Source organism: Micrasema longulum, unplaced genomic scaffold (genome assembly GCF_059751315.1).
Source record: "Micrasema longulum isolate JH-2025_06_02 unplaced genomic scaffold, ASM5975131v1 h1tg000366l, whole genome shotgun sequence".
NCBI classification, from domain to species: domain Eukaryota; kingdom Metazoa; phylum Arthropoda; class Insecta; order Trichoptera; family Brachycentridae; genus Micrasema; species Micrasema longulum.
The window spans coordinates 75017-97918 of record NW_028277567.1 but is presented as its reverse complement, the minus strand read 5'-3'; the positions used below and the strand labels follow the sequence as shown (position 1 = coordinate 97918).

The following is a 22902-nucleotide window of genomic DNA, read 5'->3' as shown; positions in this document are numbered from 1 at the left end:
GGATAAAACACTTGCCTTACGCCCGGAGGTCTCCGTGTTGGATTACCGGTAAGATCACATAAAATGAAATGCTATTTTTCTCAAGCCGGGGTGTTCTGTACTGTAATTCACTTCAGTAATAAGCCTCTTGGCCTGTTGCGGTGAAAAAAAAGCGGTAGATAAAGTAACAAAAACTAAATCATGACGCTACCTTTAGCATCAGTACACTACAACATACCAATTTCAACGCTTTCTAGGAAATACGGGAGGTTAAATAATACTCAGAATATAGCTGGGCATCCTACTCTGTTCACGCCTACCGAAGAAAAAGTATTCATAAAGTTCATTAAAACTATGACAGAGTGGGGTTTCTCAATAGACTTACTAGACCTGAGGGTAACGGCCCAATGATATCTCCAGAAAATCTGTTGAAAAGAAAACTATATTTCTGGAAGAGAACGGGTGCTAATATATAAACTTCCTAAAAAGGAACAAAAGAAAACTTGTTACCACAAGCTGCAAATATATCATCCTGGGCAGCGCTGAGTAAAGAAACAATCAACATGTTCTTCGACTATTTCAAACTGCTGCGAGGAGTGACCTCAGACCGAATTATGGAGAAACAAACCTAACTGATGACCCTGATGCAAAAAAAAATCATCTGTAAAAGAGAACAAATAGCCAGTGTTTGATTAACTCGTCGAAAACCACGGTCAGTTTAATGTTTTTTGGAACAGCTGATCGGGCCATCTTCTAAGCCTCTATGTTGCATATAAAGCAGAACGCATGTGGGACAACTGGATAGAATGAGGTCCACCTGGGACTCTTTATAACAAAATGGTTTGACATGGTGTGCTTCGAGGACTGGTTTGAAAAGGTAAATATGAAAACATATTTCTACAAATATGGATACGAACACCGCCTATGCCTGTGCTAAAAATATATTTCAGATGCCGAATTTGTAAATGTGAACAGAACAGGTGATGGTGAATTTTTTTCTCAAATAGTCCTATTTTATGGTAACAATTAAAGGTAACAAAGTCTTACAACACGGCATTAACTTTTAGAACATAAATAAAATTGCGCATTTTACTTAACTGACATCCTAAAATTGCAAAAAGAGTATGTTGTCGTCGCACCGACAATATCTGTTAAGTGATTTTTGTTTTTCAAAAGTATTTTGAATTTCTTATAAGAGATTACACAATTTTGTTTCAACAAAATATACCTATGTATTTTTTCAAAATAAAATTATGTGTTTTTCATAAATTATATAATTAATATTTTTATAATAAATTATCTCCTTAAAAAATGTTCACATGTTACTTAGCAGATATTGCTGGCGCAACGATGATATTTTTATGTATTTGCATAGTTAATTTTTATACTATGCATAAATTAACGTAGTGCAATTACATTTATTCAGTAGCTTTTGTGAAATTAAGTATTTATCGGTATTTAAATCTACAAGTACATACATTGTTTTTTTAATTGAAAGTAGACATTATTGTTTGTTTTTTTATGATGGCATGTAAAAATAGATTTTGCATGAATTGAAAACATATTTTATTAAATATTATGGGGACTCAGTTTCCCACAAATAAGATTTCTATTACTTTCTTTTGCCCCCCTGTAAAATTTATTTGTTAATGAGCCTGTTTTTTTCCGTGTATCCTTTATATGATGTACGAATGATTATAATGTGTTACACAAAGGCTAAATGCTTAACAATCCATAGTCCGTGGGCTTTTTTTAAAATTACTACAAATTGTGCAGTGTTATCTTATAATACATGATCTCGTCTAAAATGTATTTTTTGTTTGCAAGAATTACATCCACATTATATATTTAACTACAACTTACTTCAGAAAACTGATTTATTATAACACTAAATAATTAATATCATTTAAGTATTCTTAAACACATGTTATGATATAAAAAAAAAAAACATTTTACAATTTCATTTACAGATTCATAATTTCTATTTAATTTAAGAGATCAATGTGTGGTTCAAACACATCATAATATTTAATTTAAATCATACGGATAGAGTTCTATATTACACGCTGTTAATTGTTCAAATTAAAATATGTAATACACCTAACTCTCTAGTTTTACTGTAAATGATTTTATAGGGTGTTTGCAGTTCTCAATGTTAAACCTAAATATTTTTATTGAATTGATTGATATGTACTACAATGAAACCTTACTTATTAATTAGATAATCATTTGCAAGAATATTCATTGCTAAGCATACAAATCAAAACAATGGTAGACTAAAACTTCATGTCAATATATTTTTTTAATAATTTGAGAGACAATAAATTATGTACTTATTGTTATTTCTAAATTTTAAACAGACACGTGACTTTTTATTAATTACAGCAAATCTCACAGTAAATTTTTGGTTTTTTATAACCCTAATGGCACTAATATTGGTTAAGTACACACATTATATAATTAAATCATGATTTTTCATGGAACATATATTAAACACGCACCGACAATACACACTGATAATTCCTCATGTTATAAAACCAACTTTCTATTATTTCCATCTCAAAGTAAATGCATTATCTAAGGGGAGATTAAGTTTGTCAACTGTCAACACGTGTTTGGTCATATCGTAAGTAAAATTAATTGACTTTTTATTAAGGTACACAGCTGAAACATTATGCAACTGTCCTAAAATAAGAATTTTGTTAACTGATGGAACACCATAACCCCACCAAACTACTTCGCTAGTAAGAACATCCACGTAAGCAGTAAAGTTGATAAGACTGTATTTGCGTTCTTCATAAGTATCTGTAAAAAGAAAACAATACTTATAAAAACTGGTTGGTAAATGATTTTTGTAAAAGAATGTTATCCTTATAACAAAGACAACGGTTGTTGTGTAGCGACATCGTTATTTCAAATGTATTTTAAACCAATTGCATTGGTTTTGTACACATTCTGGCAAAACGATTTAAGTCAATAGATGTTTGCAATTCAAATCCTTTTGCTAGAATGTGTACAAGATCTAAGCAATTGATTTGAAATATATTTGAAATAATTAAACCGCTTTTTCCAGAAGTGTGGTTCAATGCCTTCGACCTGAACACTGTCGATATGTCAATTACATGAGCCCATTGCGGGCGAACTCTCTCCTCTCTCCTCGAGCCAACTAACAAAATGATAAATCTTTTGTATCCAACGTTTTAACTCTATGAGCTTTTTGCCAATGTTTTTAACAAAATTATTTTGATGTTTTTAATAAACATGTATGTTTTGTACATAAAGTATCAGGAAAAAAAGGGTTTTTGGATTATACCGAATACAGAAATGTAATATAAGCAATGTGTTTACTTCACCTTTAAAATGTCAGTTAGTTCACTTCACCTGCAATGGGCTCATATTATTTAATCCAGTGATATAAACTCAAACATACAATGGTCATGTGTATCACAAGTGCTATTCATATATGCCACACATAACAACACTAAACTAGCATTAGCCAAGGGCTACCGTTGTGTGCATACGATAAACACTCAGATTTACATGCAGGCGATGTTTCTCCAATGTGACCAGCATGTTAACAGTTAAGCTAAGGTACAAATTTAAATAAGAAATATGTACTTACTTAAACTCTCGCCATCATCCCAAAACAGGGATCCCTTAGCACTTCTAACCGAGTCCAAGGCAACCAAAAGTTGTAGGGGCTTACTGCGCATTATCGCTGTAGTGATGGGCTCATTCTTCTTGCTGTCGGGCGTTTGCAGGGGTAAGATGCCACCGCCTCGGATGAGGACAGTCTGGCCGTCGTTCAGGGTGCCCCAGCCTGACCAACCCGGGGAGCTGAGATCGCTCAACTTGTACCAGAGGACCTTAGGGAGGTACGCCTTTACCGAGGTTGCGCCGGGATCTAGTACGGGAGCCACCATTAAGTGTGGTCCCCACATGAACTGCTGGTCTAATGAGTATGTCAAGTTGTCTAGTGGGAATCTAAAACAATTTAAAACAATTTAAACTTCAATCAAACACAAACCTAGCTTCCTCTACAATTATACATCTTCTCATGCACGGGTGCCGATTGTTCCGTCTTTTGACATGTCTATCTTAAAGTATTTGTTGGATTTGTTCGTGCCATGTCTTTCTCGGTCTTCCTCAATTTCTGCATCCATCAACATTAGCTAATATTTTTTTTTAGCCATTCTTTTACTGTCCATTCACTCTAGAACTCCTTTCTTGATTTTGTCAATAGAGCTCATCTCAACTTTACACAATGTGCGGATATGGACATTTGTGCACCTATTGTACATAGTTTTACCACACATTCGCCTGAGAGACTACATTTTGACAGCATTCAGTCTACTTTTATCTTTGTTTTTCCGATTTCATACTTCACTTCCATACATAAAAGTCGGCACCAGGACTCCATTGTGAACGGCTAATTTTGCCTCCTGCAACAAACATTTATTTGCCAAAGTCGATTTTAGTACACCGTTAACCCTGTTTAAACTTAATAAACTTTTTTAATATTTAAAAATATAAACTTATACTATACATATGTAAAATGTTAATAATAATTTGAGTATGTTCAAATCATGGTAGACTAAACAGGATTGTATATAGATAAACATACAAATATCTTAACAGAGATGATAGAATTGTTAGCGAATATGAAAGTCTATATATTTAGAAGACTTAACACGTATCATTCAACTGGTTCTGCTCTAAATGAATGTACAAGACAAACCTTGCAGTGTGACGGCTGGCCAGACAGATTGAAGTGCAACGAGACTACAATCACTCTGGCAACCAGTGGTGCATAGGGCACTCCAATTATCTAGACAACGTATAGATTTTGTTACGGTAAAGTGATTAGTCTTACGCTTTAAGTGCCAGTCCAGGAAGAATAAAATATTGCAATATACCACATTTAAAATAAATATTTCATGTCCACTCTGCCAGGAATCAAACTCAGGACCGTAAGAATGATAGGCAAACGTGTCAACCACTACAGTAAAGGGCGGACCTTAATCCGCTCGATTTTCTTTTTCAGGATTAAAAAAAAAATGTTCTTATGATTTACCCAAATATTTCGATTTTGGGGTCCATTTTCAACGAGTTGTAAATAACCATGGTTGTAAATAACCACGAGTTGTAAATAACCATGGTTGAAAATAACCACGAGTTGTAAATAACCATGGTTGTAAATAACCACGAGTTGTAAATAACCATTAAAGGTCCAAGAAGTATAGAAATTGGAAAAATGACATTTTCAGGCGTTGCCTAGTTTGTAGGTGAAATAATTCGATGCTCAAATATTGGCAGAATGGTGAATGTTACACAGTGTGTATAGTGGCCACTTAAACCAGTCATTGACAGGTCATAAGCCCTGTAGATGCCTAGACTTCTATATTACCTTCTCTTAAATGTTCTTCATCTCTATTGTAATATGTTAATATAAACAGCTCTCTCTTGTCTGCAAAAATTTGGACGGACTTAAACTATTGTCGTAATAATATTGCGTCCTCCGTGGTGTAGTGGTCAAGACGCTCGACTCACACACGGAAGGTTCCGGGTTCGATTCCCGGTAGAAACACAAAAATCAAATGTGATTTTTCTCAAGCCTGGGTATTCTGTGATGTAATTCACCACTGTAATTGGGCCTCCTGGCCTGTTGTGGTGAAAAAAACATTAAAATACATTAAAATAACTCATTAGAAAATGGGAACCAAGTTGTGGTAGAGCAGGGCGCAAACCTTGGGTCAGTGAGTCTGCGGTTCAGATTTTTACATGAGAGTAGCCATTGAATCAAAAACACACATCCAAGATTCTGATTCTATTTCCCACATAGAACTGTATTCTTCATCGCCGATTGTGAAACATTTTCTTCTAGTCAGTAGCTATTATCATGTCTGATCTACGTTGCTATTTGAAACAATTTCTAAACTAATTTATTGAGGTGTATAAATCGTTACCGGCCATATGGAAGATCAATAATAATTCATATTCCGACCATAATAAAAACAATTATGCATACAGTTAAAACAGGGAACCTTTTATAAATATTTATTTCAAATAATTTTGTAGACATTTTTAACAAATAAGCATCATAACCAGGCGACATGATTGCGAGAACGAGAAGTGGTTCAATGTCAAGGATCAATGAGGACTAAGGTTTGCACATACTTGCCTGCATCGTATGAATAAGGCACAGTGTTCCATATACGAGGGGAGATTCAAAAGTAATCTACCTAAGGTGTGAAGAAACAGACTTAAGGAATATTTTTTAAATGATTTTCGATGTAATCTCTTTCTAGAGCAATACGTTTAATTCACTTCGCGGGGAGCGCGTTAATACTGTCGGATTTTTTTTTTAACTCCTGGTCTTGAAAAAACGTCGAAACTACGCACTTTTTTAAATATTTTTTTAAATATGTGAGTTGCATTATTCTTTTACCTTGCTTGTAATGTACAAGGTTTACATTTACTTCAAATAGTTAGTTGGTTCAAATAAATAGGGATAGTTATTTATTTGTTTACTTCAAAAAAAATAATTTATTCTATTAAATTTACTTCAATGAAAAACTTTGTTTGGTTATATAGTTGATATATTATGTAAGGATAGGTGGTGGGATGTTTCGGCTGTGACCTGTTTCAGGAGCTTCTCCGCATTTGCTCTAGTCACGAGGAAACCACAGATAACTCGTCAGGAGAAGGCGGACCGTTGTAGTTCGTCAACAGATCTTCCGATCCACTTGAAGAGTGTTCGGCATTTGGTGTCCTGCTATCATTGATACCTTTACTACGAACTTGACTTCATCATCCTCCGAAAATCTCCGTCCCTTTAAGTCTTTTTTCAAGTGTCGAAAGAGATAAAAATTACAGGGGGTCAGGTCTGAACTAAAGGGGGGGTGATTTAATTCTATAAACCCCAATTCAGTCACAGCAGCCTGAGCAATGCGGGACTTGTGTACGGGGGCATTGTCATGAAGAAGAAGCACCCCGCGACTTGACTTCCCCTGTCGCTTCTCCAGTATTGCCGCCTTCAGTTTTTTCAAAACACCAACGTAGTAGGCTCCTGTGATCGTCTCCTTGTGGGAAAGGTAATTTATCAATAGCACACCTTCATTATCCCAGAATATGGTCGCCATAGTCTTCCTGGCGGACGGTTGAGTCCGAAATTTCTTGAGTGGCGGAGAACCCTTATGTTTCCACTGCATTGACTCTTGGTTTGTTTCCGGATCTCAATGGTGAATCCAGGTTTCATCACCTGTCACTTTTTGAGGCAAAAAAGCTTCACCGCCTTCCTCAAATAGGTTGAAATTTTCTTTTGATAACTAAATCCGTCGTTCCTTCTGGAAAGGCGTCAGCATTCTAGGAACTCACCTCCCGTTGACCTTAGTCATCCCTAAATATTAATGTAAGATTCTTAGAACTGATGATTCTGAAACTCTACATTCATGAGCTAATTGAGAAGCTTTTGAGCGTCGGTCTTGCAGCACAATTTTTTCTATTTTTGCCACTGTTTCTGGCGATGTTGCTTCAACCGGCCTTCTACTGCGCGAGTCATCTTCAATGGACTCACGACCCCACTTAAACTGCTTAGCCCAATATTTTACTGTGTAATAAGAAGGGGAGGAGTCATCGATGATGGTACGATGCTTTAAACTCATTTTATCCATTTTTACTGCACCTTGATGCACTCAGCGACCAATACTTCCAAGAGCTTATGCGCGACTGAACTAAACTGAAGTGGTCTGACACGACAAGACATGTCGCAGCTTGCAACAACCTGCTCGACCCCGCACTACGTTTCTATCATAGCTAGGTAGATTACTTTTAAAGGTACCCTCGTAGTTTGCGCAAACAGTACCGTGCAGACAAGTCACTGACAATTTTTGCATGATTCAAGTCAATACAAAGTTAACTTTTTGCAATTTATTGATTTATTTGTAATATTGAAAACAAAAACAAAAAAAGTAATTAACAGATTGATGTAGTGATAAATCAAATTTGTATTAAATGATTTAAATATTTTAAAAAGTACAGATAAAAATTACTTACTCAAAGAATATAGGCCTTGCTACAGTGTCTCCATTAGTGTGGGCCTTCCAGAACAAGGTATAGAGGTAGGGGAGCATGGTATAGCGGGCCTTTAGTGCACTCCTACTAGCGTTCACTACTTTAGGTCCGAGAGCTACCGGGTCTTGGTCCTAATTTAAAAAATTAATCTTTAAATCACAGAAATTTATTTTTGAAAAAAAAAGCATTTGCGTAATTATGATTCACACAAATATTTCGATTTCAGGGGCCATTTTTAATGAGTTCTATATAACTCACCGTTAGAAAATGGGAACCAAGTTGTGGTAGAGAAGGGTGCGAACCTGGAACCTTTGATCCGTGAATCTGCAATACAAGGCGCAGGACCACAACCCGATTCTAAATTAACCTAACTTGTTTAAGAAGTTTAGTGAAAATATTGTACTAATTTTACACCTTTACAGTTTTTCCATTCTCTACATTTATTTTTACTTGAAATGTCATTCTTAACGCCTAGTTGTTCTACTAAATCTGATATTGTCGTGCATTTTAGAGTAGCTTTGCCATTCAATATGTTTATGTTGTTATGTCAATACAGTTTTGGGGAGCACTACAATTCCTTATTTGATAATGTTACATACATATTCACTATGATTCGATTTGATGTTTTAATTACAAATTAAGTACTGAACATAATTATTTAACATGTAAGCTTAATAATAAGTATGCATGTTGACTAAATATTTCTATGGCATTAACAAAATATGTACACTCATATATAAATGCCATAAAAATAAGAATTTGTGTAGTAAAGTAGAATTTGCACATCACAACTTACGATGGCTGTGTTGGAATTATGATTTCTGGAAAACGGATAGAATGCACCCAATTCCATCCAGCGTTGACAGAGTTCTATATTAGTATCACCGATAAAACCACATATATCCGATCCCATCATAGGTATGCCAAACAAACTGAAACTCAGCATTTCTGAAAAAATAAATGCATTTTAATAAAGCAAAATTTAGAAAATACACAAATGTCTCTATTTCATAATACGTATGTAAATTGAACTTACGCGGTATTGACATCTTCATGTCGTACCATTGACTATATATATCACCACTCCATTTTCCTGAATACTTTCCTAATCCTGGGAATGAAGAACGAGATATAATGAATGGACGCTTTCCTCGAATTTCGGTCAAGGCACTGAAATAATAAAAAGACCGTGAACTACAACGCATATTATCTCAGGAGTAAAATATTCCAATCACCTTTCGTTAGAACTTAAGAAGATACAAGACATTGACTAAACAAAGAAATTACAAAACATTGTGTGTACAAAAAAAAGTGAAAGTCAAGGGGTTGTTCTCTATTTTGGGGAGGAACAACATATTGCTGTTACACTTCAATACTCACAAATTGGTGGTCATAGCTTCGGTCAAAGAATATAAGTTATGCATGTTGAAATGTTCACCAGCGTAAAATTTGGCATCCATGCATATAGTTCCAGATTTAAGGCCTTCCTTACCACCAATACTTGGCAAGTATGGGTAAGTCTCTGGAGCGCAGGATCCTTGTAAAGGACCAGATAAGAAATTAGACGGCTCATTCATGTCCTGGAAACATTTTGATATGAGGAAACGATTCGGAAAGAATAATACAGAAACAAAACTAAATGGAGATCAAAGAATGCATTGGATTATTGTTTATTCGAATATGTAATTATCGGAATTTAAAAGTTCATAAGAATGAATTACATAATATTACGCAGCAGTCATACTGAGCAAATAAAAATATTTCAACTATTATGCTTCACACCAAATGACACTCTAAAACTAATGAATTAATGCATATAGACTAATAAAGGCTCAATAAACTTCACGCTAATCCAAATAGATAAATGAACAAATTGCAACAACCTCAATCTAAAATAAAAATATTTAATTTAATTATTTAAATATAAGTTGAATGGTAAATCATTTTATTATTAAGTTCATTTTATGAATTTTATCACCAATTAATATCACTGTTTTTATTTAAAAGAAGGCAATTTGACAAAATTTCCTGAAACTTTTATAATAGGAAACCCCTTGATGTGAGGCATAAAATAAACCTAGATTTATAACAAACAAGCTGAACCCGGCAATGCTTTGCTATTGCTAGATTTGAGCATATACTCGTATGTAGATTTAATTAACACAAAGATTGATATCAATTATTGTATTTAGTTCAAATTAGATATGTACACGCATTTTTATTTTTGTGTTTTGGATTTCATAAATTCTGACAATATGCGGTGACAGGGAATTTCGATTAATATGTATTTGAACATTTTCTGTCACTGTCTTGCAGATGCTTCCCCGATACTGTGCGAAAAAGAGAACTGCATGTCGTATCTTTTATGCCTAATTAAAATCGACCAAAAATGAACCGATTTTGCAATTTTTTTTAGACAGAGAATCAGAATGAAATTTTCTTTTCCATACATTTTTCAAATATAGTTATCATATTTGTATACCGTGCGCCCGAAGACAGCAGATAAAACTGGGTGCTTTTATGAGTTTTTGGGTGGTTCTAGTTCCTATACTAAACAATTTATAAGGAAAAAAAAAACAATAGGGACACGCTAATGGTGAATATCTATAGTGTGTAAAAAAAGCAATGCTCTAGTGCCATAATCCAGGGAGAAAATACGAGAATAGGCTTGTATGAAGAAAGGTCAGACTGCAATTCTTCTTAAGATTGTACATTATTAAAATTACTAACAAAACTTTGCTTCGTAATGCTTTAACGTAACCATAGAAATAGGTTTGGTTTTATTTAATAACCTTTCAAATAAAACCTATTAACCTTATTAAACCTATTTTATTTATTGACCTACTTATACACATAATGCACCTTGAGCCCTCTAAAATTATGACACTTAACTCATGCCCAAACTATCAGTCATGCCCAACACATTAGTCGTTCTTTAACCGCCAGCTGAGTTTTAACCTAGCCAGACTGAAGGGGGGGATTCGAATTCCCCCATAGACCGATTTGGTCAATTTCACTTTATGTACATAAGCATTCAGCAAACTAACAAAAATGAATAAAATACACGAATGAGTAAAATATGTGTACGCGAAAACATGAATAAATTATTGCACGGTCATTAACACTTCCAATGTCTTATTCTCCTGATGCCATATACAAGTAGGCGCTGGGGTCGTTTGGATCATGTGTAATTTTTTAATGCTTAGTGAGGGAAAGGTTAACGTAAGCTTAACATTTAATTTGAAACTAAAATGCCTGATTGTGTCTTCAAAGCATGTAAAAAACGTTTAGAAAAATGTAAAAAAGATACTGTAACTTTTCATCAGTAAGTGGATACCTAGGTACTTGTTTATGATACATATTTTTTTTATTGATTATTTATTATGATCCATATATAAGTACATATTTTTAATTTCTTATCTGTTACATTTAACATAAATTAAATTATTGTACTAACTGTAAACCATTTTTGGTGTGTGCACGAGTGTCCTACACTAATATACAAAGAAATTGACAATATTTGTGTACATACTGTTTGTTTACCCAATAAAATAAATAAATAAATTATTGAATTCCAAAACTTTAAATAATTCATTTTCAAAAATAGAAAAAATCTTTTTGCCAATATCTAACTCTGCTTTTCTATCAACAGGGGTGCACTTTATATAGTCATGCGATTTTCAAAAATGTATTAAATATCAGTTAATATTATTTTAGCATTACCATAAATCCAGTAAAAAGAAATAAATTTGTTGAAATTTCAATTAATAAAAATAATTACATATAATTATAAGGAATTTAAGGAAAGAATCTGATTAGGAGCCATAAAAAACTAATGTTGTTTGTAAACATTCATAAACAAACTATTTTCATTTACAAAAAATAACATCATTCTAATTTTTTTGTATATGCATTCTCATCGAATGCAGCCCTGGTGAAACGATGAATAAAACATTTACGCTCCAAACATTTTTTCTACTTAATAAATTGAAGATTTTAAGAGCTATAATATGCTCATGGCAAAGATCTACATTTCGCTGAGTACCGCACATAAATAGGTCCAATAGTTTGGTAGTCAGGTGGCAGAAGGGACAATCTGTAATTTTCAAAAATGTTCAGGAGCTGGAATACGTCTCAATTTCAATACCACAATTGATTAATCCACAAACTAAAATATTTTAGTGTTGCTTTTCAATAATAAATTGCCATTCTAAATGACGCTGATTTTTTTATTTTTTTGCTGCGTGTATTTACTGAAATATTAATCAAAACTTTTGAAAACTAAAACATAGCCAAAAATACAGACGGTCCCTTCTGCCATCTGACTACCGAGTTATTCAGTCCTTTGAATACACACATACAAACTTCGCCTTTTATATATATATAGATGTAATATAAAGTTTTCTTACAATCCAAAGTCCATCAAATGGGATATCCTTGTGAAGAGAAGACAACATGTCCAGCCAGTATCCTGTAGTATTTGGGTGAGTAAAATCAGGCCAAACAGTTGAAGCCTTATTCCAAACCTAATGATGTTATTTTTTAAATATGCATAGGAAAATGTTTTCTTAATGAATGTATACCATAATTTATAAAATTAATTAATATTTTTAATTCACACAGTACAAAAATTTAAGGATTGTTCAAATACTTTCAGTTTTCAATTTATCGTTGTTGCGCCGGCAATATCTGTTAATTGATTTTTCTTTTTGAAAAATATTTTTAATTTCTCTTTAAGATTACACAGTTGTTTCTTTACTTTTTACTTTTTTATTGAAATACAAGTATTACAATTATAATTAATATTACTCTAAAAAAATAGCAGAATCACCAGTGAATGACCACTACTACCCCAGTAAAAATAATACTCGGATTTAGTTACATCATAACATTATAAAACACCCTAACACATTACAATATGGATATATTAAAATAATTGCATAAGAAATAGCATCAAATAAAACACTAACCACACCTTTCCTTATAAAAACACTATCAATCTCAGAACAACAACGGGAAGACGCACTATTACCTTTTGACAACTCACAGTTCAAAACTGATAGATTTGTTTCTTACTAAAAGATGTGTCCGCCTACTGCTTTTGTCATAGTTTCTAGTATTAAAAGTTTTTTGACTGGACACATGTAGCAATTCTTATTATATTGTGTTTTATTATCCAATGGTCATTTACTAAGGGGTGGTCATTTGCTGGTGCTTTGACCCTAATATCTAATTTTAAGGAATATGTTTTAAATAGTAAAAATGAAATGTAAATAAAATATAATACACATATATAAATATAAACATAAGGTTGTTCAAAAATTTATTTCATATTTTTCGAGTTATTTCAAATGAATTTTTTTATTTGTTCAAATAAACAGAATCAATCCGAATAGGGTCCAAATTATCGATGGTCTTTTGCCATCGTTCTGGTAGAGCCATGATCCCATCCTCATAGAACTTCTGTAGTCTGTGGGCAAAAAACTGGGACAAGTGATTTTCACAGTCGATTTTTGAATTCAATTTCATTCATTGTAGAGAGTTTTGAAGAGACCGGAACAAATAATAATCTGAAGGCACAAGGTCAAGCCTATATGGTGGGTGGGTCAAAACTTCCCAGCCAAGCTTTTCCAGTTTTTGTCGGGTGACCAAAGATGTGTGTGATCTCGCATTGTCCTGCTGAAAGAAGACGCCATAGGATTTTGTCAATTCTGGTCGCTTTTTCTTAATTGCTTCACTTAGTCTCGTTAGTTGTTGACAGTAGTGATCCAAATCAATAGTATTGCCAGGCTGGAGCAGCTCATCGTGGATGATACCCTTGTGGTCCCACCACACGCATAGCATCACCTTCTTATTCCTCAATCCTAGCTTTGCGACTGTTTCTGGAGCTCCTGATCGCTTCTTCAATGACCATTTTCGCTATGACTTTTTCCATTATTTCATCAACTTTTTCCGTGATGGGCCGCCCAGAGCGAGGTGCATCTTTGACATCGAAATTTCCCGAACGAAACTGCTTGAACCATTGTTGCGCCGCACGTGTTGTTAGAGCATTGTCACCATAAACTGCACTAATTTTTTCACGGGCCTGCGACGCATTTTTGCCATCAAAGAAGTAAAACTTCAAAATACCGAGAATTTCCTAACTCGACACATTAATTTTCAAAATGGAATAACTTTTACACGATTGATCAAAACGAAGCTTTACTTTCATTAAAAATATTCTTTGAAATGTCACCTTTCCAACGCGAGCCTATTTGTCAAAATCAGTTCAGTGTTGCCAGAGCAAATTAAGTTCAACACCATCTTCAACAAAATACGAAACTACTTTTTGAACAACCTAATATATCAAAGTAAAAATGAATGTAAAAAAAAAAAACCCCTCTCCAAAAACGAGTTTTCACTCTATAAGAGAGGTAGAAATGTTATTATTAATTATTTATGTACAAAATATTTATCATTATATTCTTATTTAGTAAACAACTTTTTTGAATAAAAAAAAAAAAAAAAAGCAACAGATTTATTCCAAATGAGTTTAGAGAAATGTCATGAAAATATGTTCTAAAAAATACATACTTTTTCATAATATTATTTTAATACCGCCACAGAAAAGGAGGCCCAATTATATACAAGTATTTACAGTGGTAAATGGTTTGATTATTGTGATCTTACCAAGAATCGAGCCCTGAATTTGTGTAAGAAGCCTTGTCAATAATTGTAAACATACCTTCCCGACAAATGGCTGTCCCGTTTTATTCTTAATAAAGACATCAAGTTCTAATCCTTTATCATACGGCACATAAGTACCGGGAGCTTCAGCAGCACTAACACCAGGATCTAAAATGATTTATTTTATGTCAGTAACGGAATATTTGAAAATGTAACTATATAAAATTATACATCAAATAGTATTGATGTTTTTTTGACAATATTTCTTGATAAAACTACATAGTTAATGATTTTCATAAAGTTATAAATAAAACTTCTCGGTTTAGTTTCACTTTATTTCATACGGTGAAGGTTCTGAGCTACCTCCACGGCCTGGAGACTTCTATGACCAGGGAATCAAAAAGATGGTGACCCGGATGAAAAAGTACATCGAAGTTAACGGGAACTATGTAGAAAAATAGCTGAAAGTCTAAGCTTTCCAATGATGCATTGCTCGTTGTAAATAAAAATGGTTTTCATTGCGAATAAAAATAGGGAAACTTATTTTACGGACAACCCTCGTATTTGAAATGTTTTAAAGGCAATATAAGAATATCCTAAGATATAATAATTTTGATGGCATTATAAAAATTATTTAATTTAAAAACTAAATAATTTGTATAAATTAAAAAAAACATACATACCTACATAAAAAATGGAAATTTCTTGGCTAAGGAAATATCATTAAAATTACTGCCCATATTCAGAGACAAAGTTCAGAAAAGTACATTCTACTATCCGCACCTTCAAGTTATCCACACCTCAGTTTTGTCTCGGAATACGGAAATTTGTGTATATGTTTGGAATTTACATTTTACTGATGAAACTCGTAACAAAAATAATAAAAGCTCTTACCAATCAATACAATATAATGCATTCCTGAATCATGCACTTCCTTGACAAATGCTGGGAGGCCTTTAAACTTCTTCTTATCATAAGTAAATCCATTAGCGTTATCCATGTAATCCAAATCGTTCCACTGAACATCCTAGAGGGATTAATCATATAATTTTTTTTAATTAAAAATATTTTTTTTTGTCCATTTTTCTTAGGTATTTTGTTTAATATGCTATATATACATGAAAGATGTTAATTTAGAATATCAATGCTGGAAATCAGAAAATAGATTGAGCTCAGGTTTATCTGAATATTATATGGAGCTTTGATCATTTCCAGTTCTGAAGTTTATTATTTTTAAATACTTACAAATGGTATGCCAGCATTACGATTCCTTTGCCAAACTTCTCTTGTCTTATTTAAGCTTCCATATCCATATCTAAATATAAAAAGATCACATATTTTATTCAATAAAAAAACAATTTCAATGCATATAATATATTGGTTGGGGAAAAAGTAATTTCGTGTTTCGCGCCCTTTTTTTTCAACTAAGTATATCTCGTTCATTATTAGTCACATCGGATCATACGATACGGCGTTGTAAAGGTGTGAGTGTATACTACAAACGTTTCTTTGACAGTATTGCGCTTGGTTGGTTCAGTCGTGACCTATCGTGCGTCGAGTATGGAGGTCTCAAAGGAAGAAATTCGCCATATTTTACTACCTGAAAGGGAAAAACGCGTTGGGAATGACCAAAATTTTTTTCGATGTATACGGAGCCGATACTCTTTCGGTTCGTGCTGCACAATAATGGTTCGAGCGATTTAGTTCTGGTGTAGTGGAGGTGAATGATGCACCACGCTCTGTCAGGCCTGCCGTTGAAAATGTCAATAAAATCATGGAAATTATCGAGGTAGACCGCTATGTTAGCAGTCGTAGCATCGCCCAGGAGCTGATATCGATCATAAAACCGTTTTGAACTATTTGCAGAAGGCTGGATTTAAAAAAGGTCCATATTTGGGTACCACACGAACTGACGCCAAAAAATCTAATGGACCGAATTTCCATCTGCGAATCGCAACAAAATCGACCCATTTTTGAAGCAGATGGTGACTGGTCATGAAAAGTGGGTCACTTACGACAATGTCAAGCTAAAGAAATCGTGGTCAAAAGCCAACGAAGCGGCCCAGACCGTGGCCAAGCCAGGACTGACGGCTGGGAAGGTGTTGTTGAGTGTTTGGTGGGATTGGCAGGGGATACTCTACTATTAGCTGCTTCCCTATGGCCAAACGCTTAATTCTGCCCTCTACTGTGAACAACTCGACCGTTTAAAGCTGGCGATCGAACAGAAGCGGCCAGCATTGGTGAATAGGAGAAGAATCGTGTTTTATCAGGACAACGCCAAGCCGCACACATCTTTGATGACGCGCCAAAAGCTCCGAGAGCTCAGATGGGAAGTTCTTATGCATCCACCCTATAGTCCGGACCTGGCACCAAGTGACTACCACCTGTTTCTGTCTATGGCCAACGAGCTTAGGAGTACAAATTTGGCCTCAATAGACGCATGTGAGAATTGGTTGCCAATAGAGACAAGGGCTTCTGCAAGAGGGGCATTATAAAGTTGGATTCTCGCTGCCAAGAAGTTATCGAACAGAACGGCGCATATTTGACTTAAATCGGATGATTGTAACACTTTTTTTATAAAGCATTGAAATAAAGCGAAAAATACTAAATTACTTTTTCCCTAACCTCATATTTTCAAACATTTGTTTTGAATATAAATCTGTTATTTGTAGAAAATTACAAGAAATATTTTAATGTTAAATTAAATTAAATAAAAAATAAATTAATTGGGCATTGATTGTTAAATGACAATTATGTAGTTTTGATTTTTCAATGACTTTTAATGAGTGTATTGCCTGTGTAGCTAGGAATAAAGTTGGGTGCAGAATTCATTGATTCAAGTATATTTTTAAAAAATAAATTGACCAAAACTAAACAATAAATACGGATGTTACATAACTAAGTTTACACCGTGACAAATATTCCTAGTTGTATATAACTGTATAATTTTTAAACTTTCAAAAATTTGAGATTGAAATTAAAAACTTACTTGCAAAGATGAAAACCCAAGGACCAATATGGCGGCATGAAAGGACGACCAATCAGGGCAGTGTATTGTGAAACTACTTGTGCAGGCTCTGGCCCCAACATTACGAGGAAGTTGAATATTCCGCCAATCATGCGAAAGGTAATAGCGGGCGCAGGTTGTAAAATTACATCTGAAAAATAATTTAAATGAGAACAAAGAAAAAACAGTGTTTAGATTTTCTGAATTATCTTTTTAAACAAGCCATCATGCCATTCCCAATGTAGGCAGTGAAGATAAAACACCATATATACATAATTCACATTCTTTGCATTTCCAACTGTTTTCTGACATGTCCATCTTTAAGAATTTATTGGATTTGGTCATGTCATGCCTCTCTCATTTTCTGCATCTAGTGACATTCGCATCTTCAATATTTTTAGCCGTTCTTTCATTATCCTTTTGATCTACATGTCCAAACAAACACAACATCCTTTTTTTCATTTTGTCGATAGGTGTGGTTTCAGACTTGTACAATATTAATAAATTATTTCCTTAATGGAGCTAAATTCAACTTATTTATAACTTTTTAAATGGAGTTTCATTTTACAAATTTACTTTATTTTGTTTGCTTAGTTAAAAGTGCTCAATGGTAAGTAACAAGACAATGAAATGAGGAAGTTTGATTACTACCTCGTATCAAAATTATTTCTTAAATTCACATTACATACATCCACTCTGATGATGGTCACTCTAATGCGATCTGAAAAGTCAGCAAAGACAGTGAATTACACAAATATCTCGTCAAAAAATAATATTAGATATAAAAATGAGATAGTGATTACATTCGTTAATTATGCATACAGCTTGTTTATTCAACACTGCAGAAAATACAGAAAAAAGTAATCGGTAAGAAGCATATTTTTAAAGCATTATATTGGCATTCTAATAAATTTTAAGTAAAAGTTTTATAAATACTGTCACCTGTCCAAAATGAGTTTAAAATTATATGTGCATAACTATTCTCATCTCTTATAAACAAAACAAAAGAGTTTACATATATTTTATGATTAATGTATTCAATAATAATTTATAATTGCTGCAAAAGTAATTATTATTACTCTGATAAAGTGAAAAAGTGTGTCACGGCACAAATAAACAATATTATCTTTTCTTACAAAAATATACACTGTGGTAAAACTGTCAACAATTATGTATTGTAAAATTAAAGACGATACAGAGAACTCCGTTTATCCGAACTCCAGTCATCCGGATCGCCAAATATCCAGATCAATATCAGGAAATAAAAAATAAAAGAGAAGTTCTTCATTTTAATTTAATTGTTAAATTAACTTTGCTAGACATGTTTAAGTTTGTTTTCAATGTGATTCCAATTCGCTGTATTATTTCAAAAGCAATAAAATCAGGCACTTATTAATCCGGATAGTTGGAGTTTTACTGTAATAACATTGTCTTACCCATTGCGTTAGAGTTCAAAAGTAGCACTCCGTGACTGGCACCAGAATTTTCCATAACTAAATAGAATGGGTGGCTTCCGTATAAGTTTTTCTAAAAAATATATTCTTTATTAATATGCATAACTAAAAAATATACCAACAATATTTTGAGTTTGTCCAAATTTTTGTAGACAAGGACTGGATTCAACTCCCATTCAACACTTCACAAACATCAACAGATGAAAGAATTGAAGGAATATAGATGTTCAAATATAGGCAGAATGGTGAATGTTACACAGTGTGTAAAGTGGCCACTTAAACCAGCCATTGACAGGTCATAAGCCCTGTAGATGCCTAGACTTCTATATTACCTTCTCTTAAATGTTCTTCATCTCTGTTGTAAAATGTTAAAAAATATACCATTATCAATATGTATTACCACAAAACACTTTATCAGTTTCTATGGCTATTAATCGTAATACGTATATCTGACCAAATTTTATACATATTATTTAAGTAAATTCTTTCATATCAATGAAAAAGTTCGTTGTTACACATTTACAAAATTGTTTACCGATCCTATCTATGTTTGAATGTCCATAAGTCTTCAATTCATTAAACTGTTATTCACTGGCATCCATCCAGCCACTAACCAACCAATTCCCCCATCAACCCCTCGCGCAACCAGTACCTACATAGTAAAGTTATGTTCTTTCTTTATATTCCATAGAAATAAAATCAATTTACACCGGAATGAAAAACAGTTGTATTTCTAAAATTAGTTTATAATCATATACAATAAACCATTTACGTAGGTATGGAATATTCTCTTCTTTAAAATTTTAATAGTCTCTGTTGTAATATCTACCAACCCTTTAAAATATTTTTTAAATAAGACTTTGTCGTGCATAAAAAGTACAAATAATAAAATGATCGATCAAATTATAAATGTAAGTATTATTACTGACAGAAGGTTAATCAAGATAATTTTAACTATCTATTGCAATCTTACTAACATAACAAATTAATCAATATAATAAAGAAATTTATCAGTCGGAAAATTGTAATTAAAACAATAAAAAAAACATCAATTCATTTGAATAAAAGTAGATTAACCTATCTTTAAAAATAAGATAAAAACAATCGTTATAAACTGAGATGGTTTTAAGATAGTACACGATAGTAAAACAACACTGAATTTTTAATCAAAATTTTAAGAGGCACATACATTTTCCACTGGGGCAGTGTCATAGTTGAAAAGGGTGTAGCTTTTCCAATTAGAAGCTTTTTTAAGACTGCCTTGATGTTCACCCAGTCCATAAATATTAGCAGATGGAAGTAAGAAACTAAGTTGCAAAAACTTATCAGAAAATATAAATCCACCAACATCTTGACTGTCCATTCTGGAATGCATTAAAAAAATTGTACGTTATTATTAGATGATTATGTTTTTAAAAGAGGATATTCTTTATTTAACTTTTACATACATAACAGTTCCATCGGATGCGCGCACAATTTTGAAACCCAACTTGGAGGCCTCTAAAATAACACGATATTTAGCATTTGTAATAGAACCAGCTAACGTCGGCACCTCAGGATACGGTGGCTCAAATCTTGGCTTTTCCGCATCATAAATCTGAAACCATCAAAAACAAAATCAGAATATTTATTCATCAACAGAAGAATATTTCTGCCCTGGAAATCAAATGCAAGCTTACTTTTATTTGGAGGGAATCATCTGACAGATACTTTACATCAATCACTACAACATTGACATCATCGGGGTAGTAACTTTGGAACTGCCGCTCCAGGTAAGCGGTCATCCCGTGTCTCGTTTCCGTAATGTTGGTGAAGTGGTAGCTCCGATATCGGGGAGGGTAGAAACAAAAGGGGACGCCCAGAACCGCCTCTCCGGGTGAACTGTTGGACTTGTAAACATTCTTCTTGTACGGGACCCAGCAGCAGCCTCTCTGCTCGCAGCCCGCCTCCGTGGCGCCTCCCTCGGGGTAGCAGTCTAACCTGAAGTCATCCAGTACCGCCACACATTGCTCTCCGTCGGGAGCGGCTGGGGAGTCCGAAGGTAAATCTACGTAAACTGTGTTTTTCTTCGACTCGCGGTCGCCGGAGTCTGATTTATTCTTAAGTTTGATGTTTTCGGACGCATTTTTATTTTTAGTGCTCAAGTTGTTGTGGTCGTGGTATTTGGGCTCGAAGGGAACAACGGGGTCCAGGCGCTCCAGTTGCTGGTGTACGATGACACTGGGGGAGTAGTGCGCCAGGTGGTTCTGATGGGGGTGTGCGCGCTCCCACAGGCGGCGGTAGTGTTCCTCGCCCCACGCGCCCCCCACCACACCCCACACCCCCCACCAAACGGCCGCACACAGTGCGCACATCACACACATCACCAGCACTCCAGACCACACACTGGCCAGCTTAGATCGCAGACTGGAATGACCGGAGTTCCTGCTGGAGAAGCGTTCGTACTTCGGGCCTATTTCGGAGCCAGAATCGGGTGACTCGGGCCTCTTGGGAACGGTGTGCTTCATCCTATTGAGGAACGCGTACTTTCCATTTTGAGGGTAAAATTTTCCCTGACTGGACTCATTTTTGGTTTTCACGTTTAAAGGATGTTTAGAACTGGTACCCGAAAGAGAAGTTTCTTTCAACTCGGATTCATCTTTATCGCATTTTAAATCTCGAACTCCAGAAGACTCGCCGGAGCATTTTCCCTTTTCGTAGTACAATTGGTAATTAATATTATCATTTAGTGTCAAAGCGTCATCTTTCGAGCTTCCACTCCTCGGAGTATCGTAACAAAAAGATTCAAACGATACAATGTCATCATCATATTTCTTTTTAGATTTAAAGGGTAATTTCGGCATGCTGAAAATAATTTCAAACATTAAAAAAAACAACTGTGAAGCGTGCTTTTAAATTGCAATAAATATTTTTTTTCTTACTTTGTTTGCCTTGATCTTCGAGAACTTAGAAACGTGAATTTAAAATTAGACAAAAATAAACGATTATCATTCCAACTTGCAGCATGAATGCATTAATACTATATCTTCAAATATAATAAGAATGCAGCACCTGTCACTATGCCACTACAAAGTGAACCACCATACACAACAGTATTAACATTAATGATTTATGTAACACTAACACATGACTATTAATCGCGAATCATTAATATTGTTTTTATAAATATCAATATTTTTATTGACAAACACAACAGAGGTCAGTGAGAAAAAGTCATAGACAATATAGCACAAGCACAAATATGGTAAAATATAGGTATAAATGAAAACCATAAATAATGAATTTACTCGATTTCAATATTACGCTGTAGCAAACGCGACCCTTCCTCATGATCAAACCATCGGCCTTTAAGATTATGCTGAAGAGTATCAAATAAATTAAATAATAAATAAATAAATCTATAACCTTAAATTTTCAGTTGTACGATAAATTATTATTGGATTTAAAGGTATTTTCGGACACTGATATATCGTTTATTTAACTTTTTGTACATAATGTTATTCGCACATTGGCGAGATTATTGCCAAATGGCAATTTTTTACTAGAGCAATTACTACTAGCGCGCTAGCAAACAATTGATTTGTGAGAACAAACCGTATCATATTACATTGTTATTATTAGAGCACACATAATAATATATCTATGTATGCCCTATTTCAAATTTTTATTTTTTTTAATAAATAGAAAAAATCTCACCCCCATCATTAAGGCTTCAGCTCTTTT

The 22902-nt window shown here is 34.0% G+C and overlaps 1 protein-coding gene across 2 annotated transcripts; it reads right to left on the bottom strand.

The window, feature by feature from the left end:
- Positions 1-1489: 1489 nt before the first annotated feature.
- Positions 1490-22403, bottom strand: LOC148282185 (lysosomal alpha-glucosidase-like). 2 transcript variants are annotated; one of them, XM_088225511.1, is made up of 16 exons: positions 22101-22403; positions 20859-22023; positions 20628-20776; positions 20369-20543; positions 19162-19252; positions 17708-17876; positions 15964-16033; positions 15613-15745; positions 14777-14886; positions 12462-12578; positions 9433-9632; positions 9089-9222; positions 8849-9000; positions 8035-8183; positions 3602-3963; positions 1490-2784 (listed from the first exon to the last, which is right to left on the bottom strand). In XM_088225511.1, exons 2-16 carry the CDS (start codon positions 22020-22022, stop codon positions 2528-2530), a joined length of 3432 nt encoding a protein of 1143 aa, XP_088081637.1. In that variant the 5' UTR covers position 22023; positions 22101-22403; the 3' UTR covers positions 1490-2527. The 2 variants fall into 2 exon arrangements, with proteins under 2 accessions (XP_088081637.1, XP_088081638.1); XM_088225512.1 differs by lacking the exons at positions 1490-2784; positions 3602-3963; positions 8035-8183; positions 8849-9000; positions 9089-9222 and having other exon boundaries at positions 9495-9632; positions 12462-12523.
- Between the last annotated feature and the right edge of the window lie 499 nt (positions 22404-22902).

Excerpts from the sequence above, each read along its gene's own strand:
- LOC148282185 (XM_088225511.1), bottom strand. The coding sequence starts at position 22,022 with ATGCCGAAATTACCCTTTAAATCTAAAAAGAAATATGATGATGACATT. Across the intron at positions 9,633-12,461 it reads CATTTGATGGACTTTGGATT|GACATGAATGAGCCGTCTAA; the intron begins GTAAGAAAACTT and ends AAATGTTTCCAG. Across the intron at positions 8,184-8,848 it reads ATAATTCCAACACAGCCATC|GACCAAGACCCGGTAGCTCT; the intron begins GTAAGTTGTGAT and ends TTTTTAAATTAG.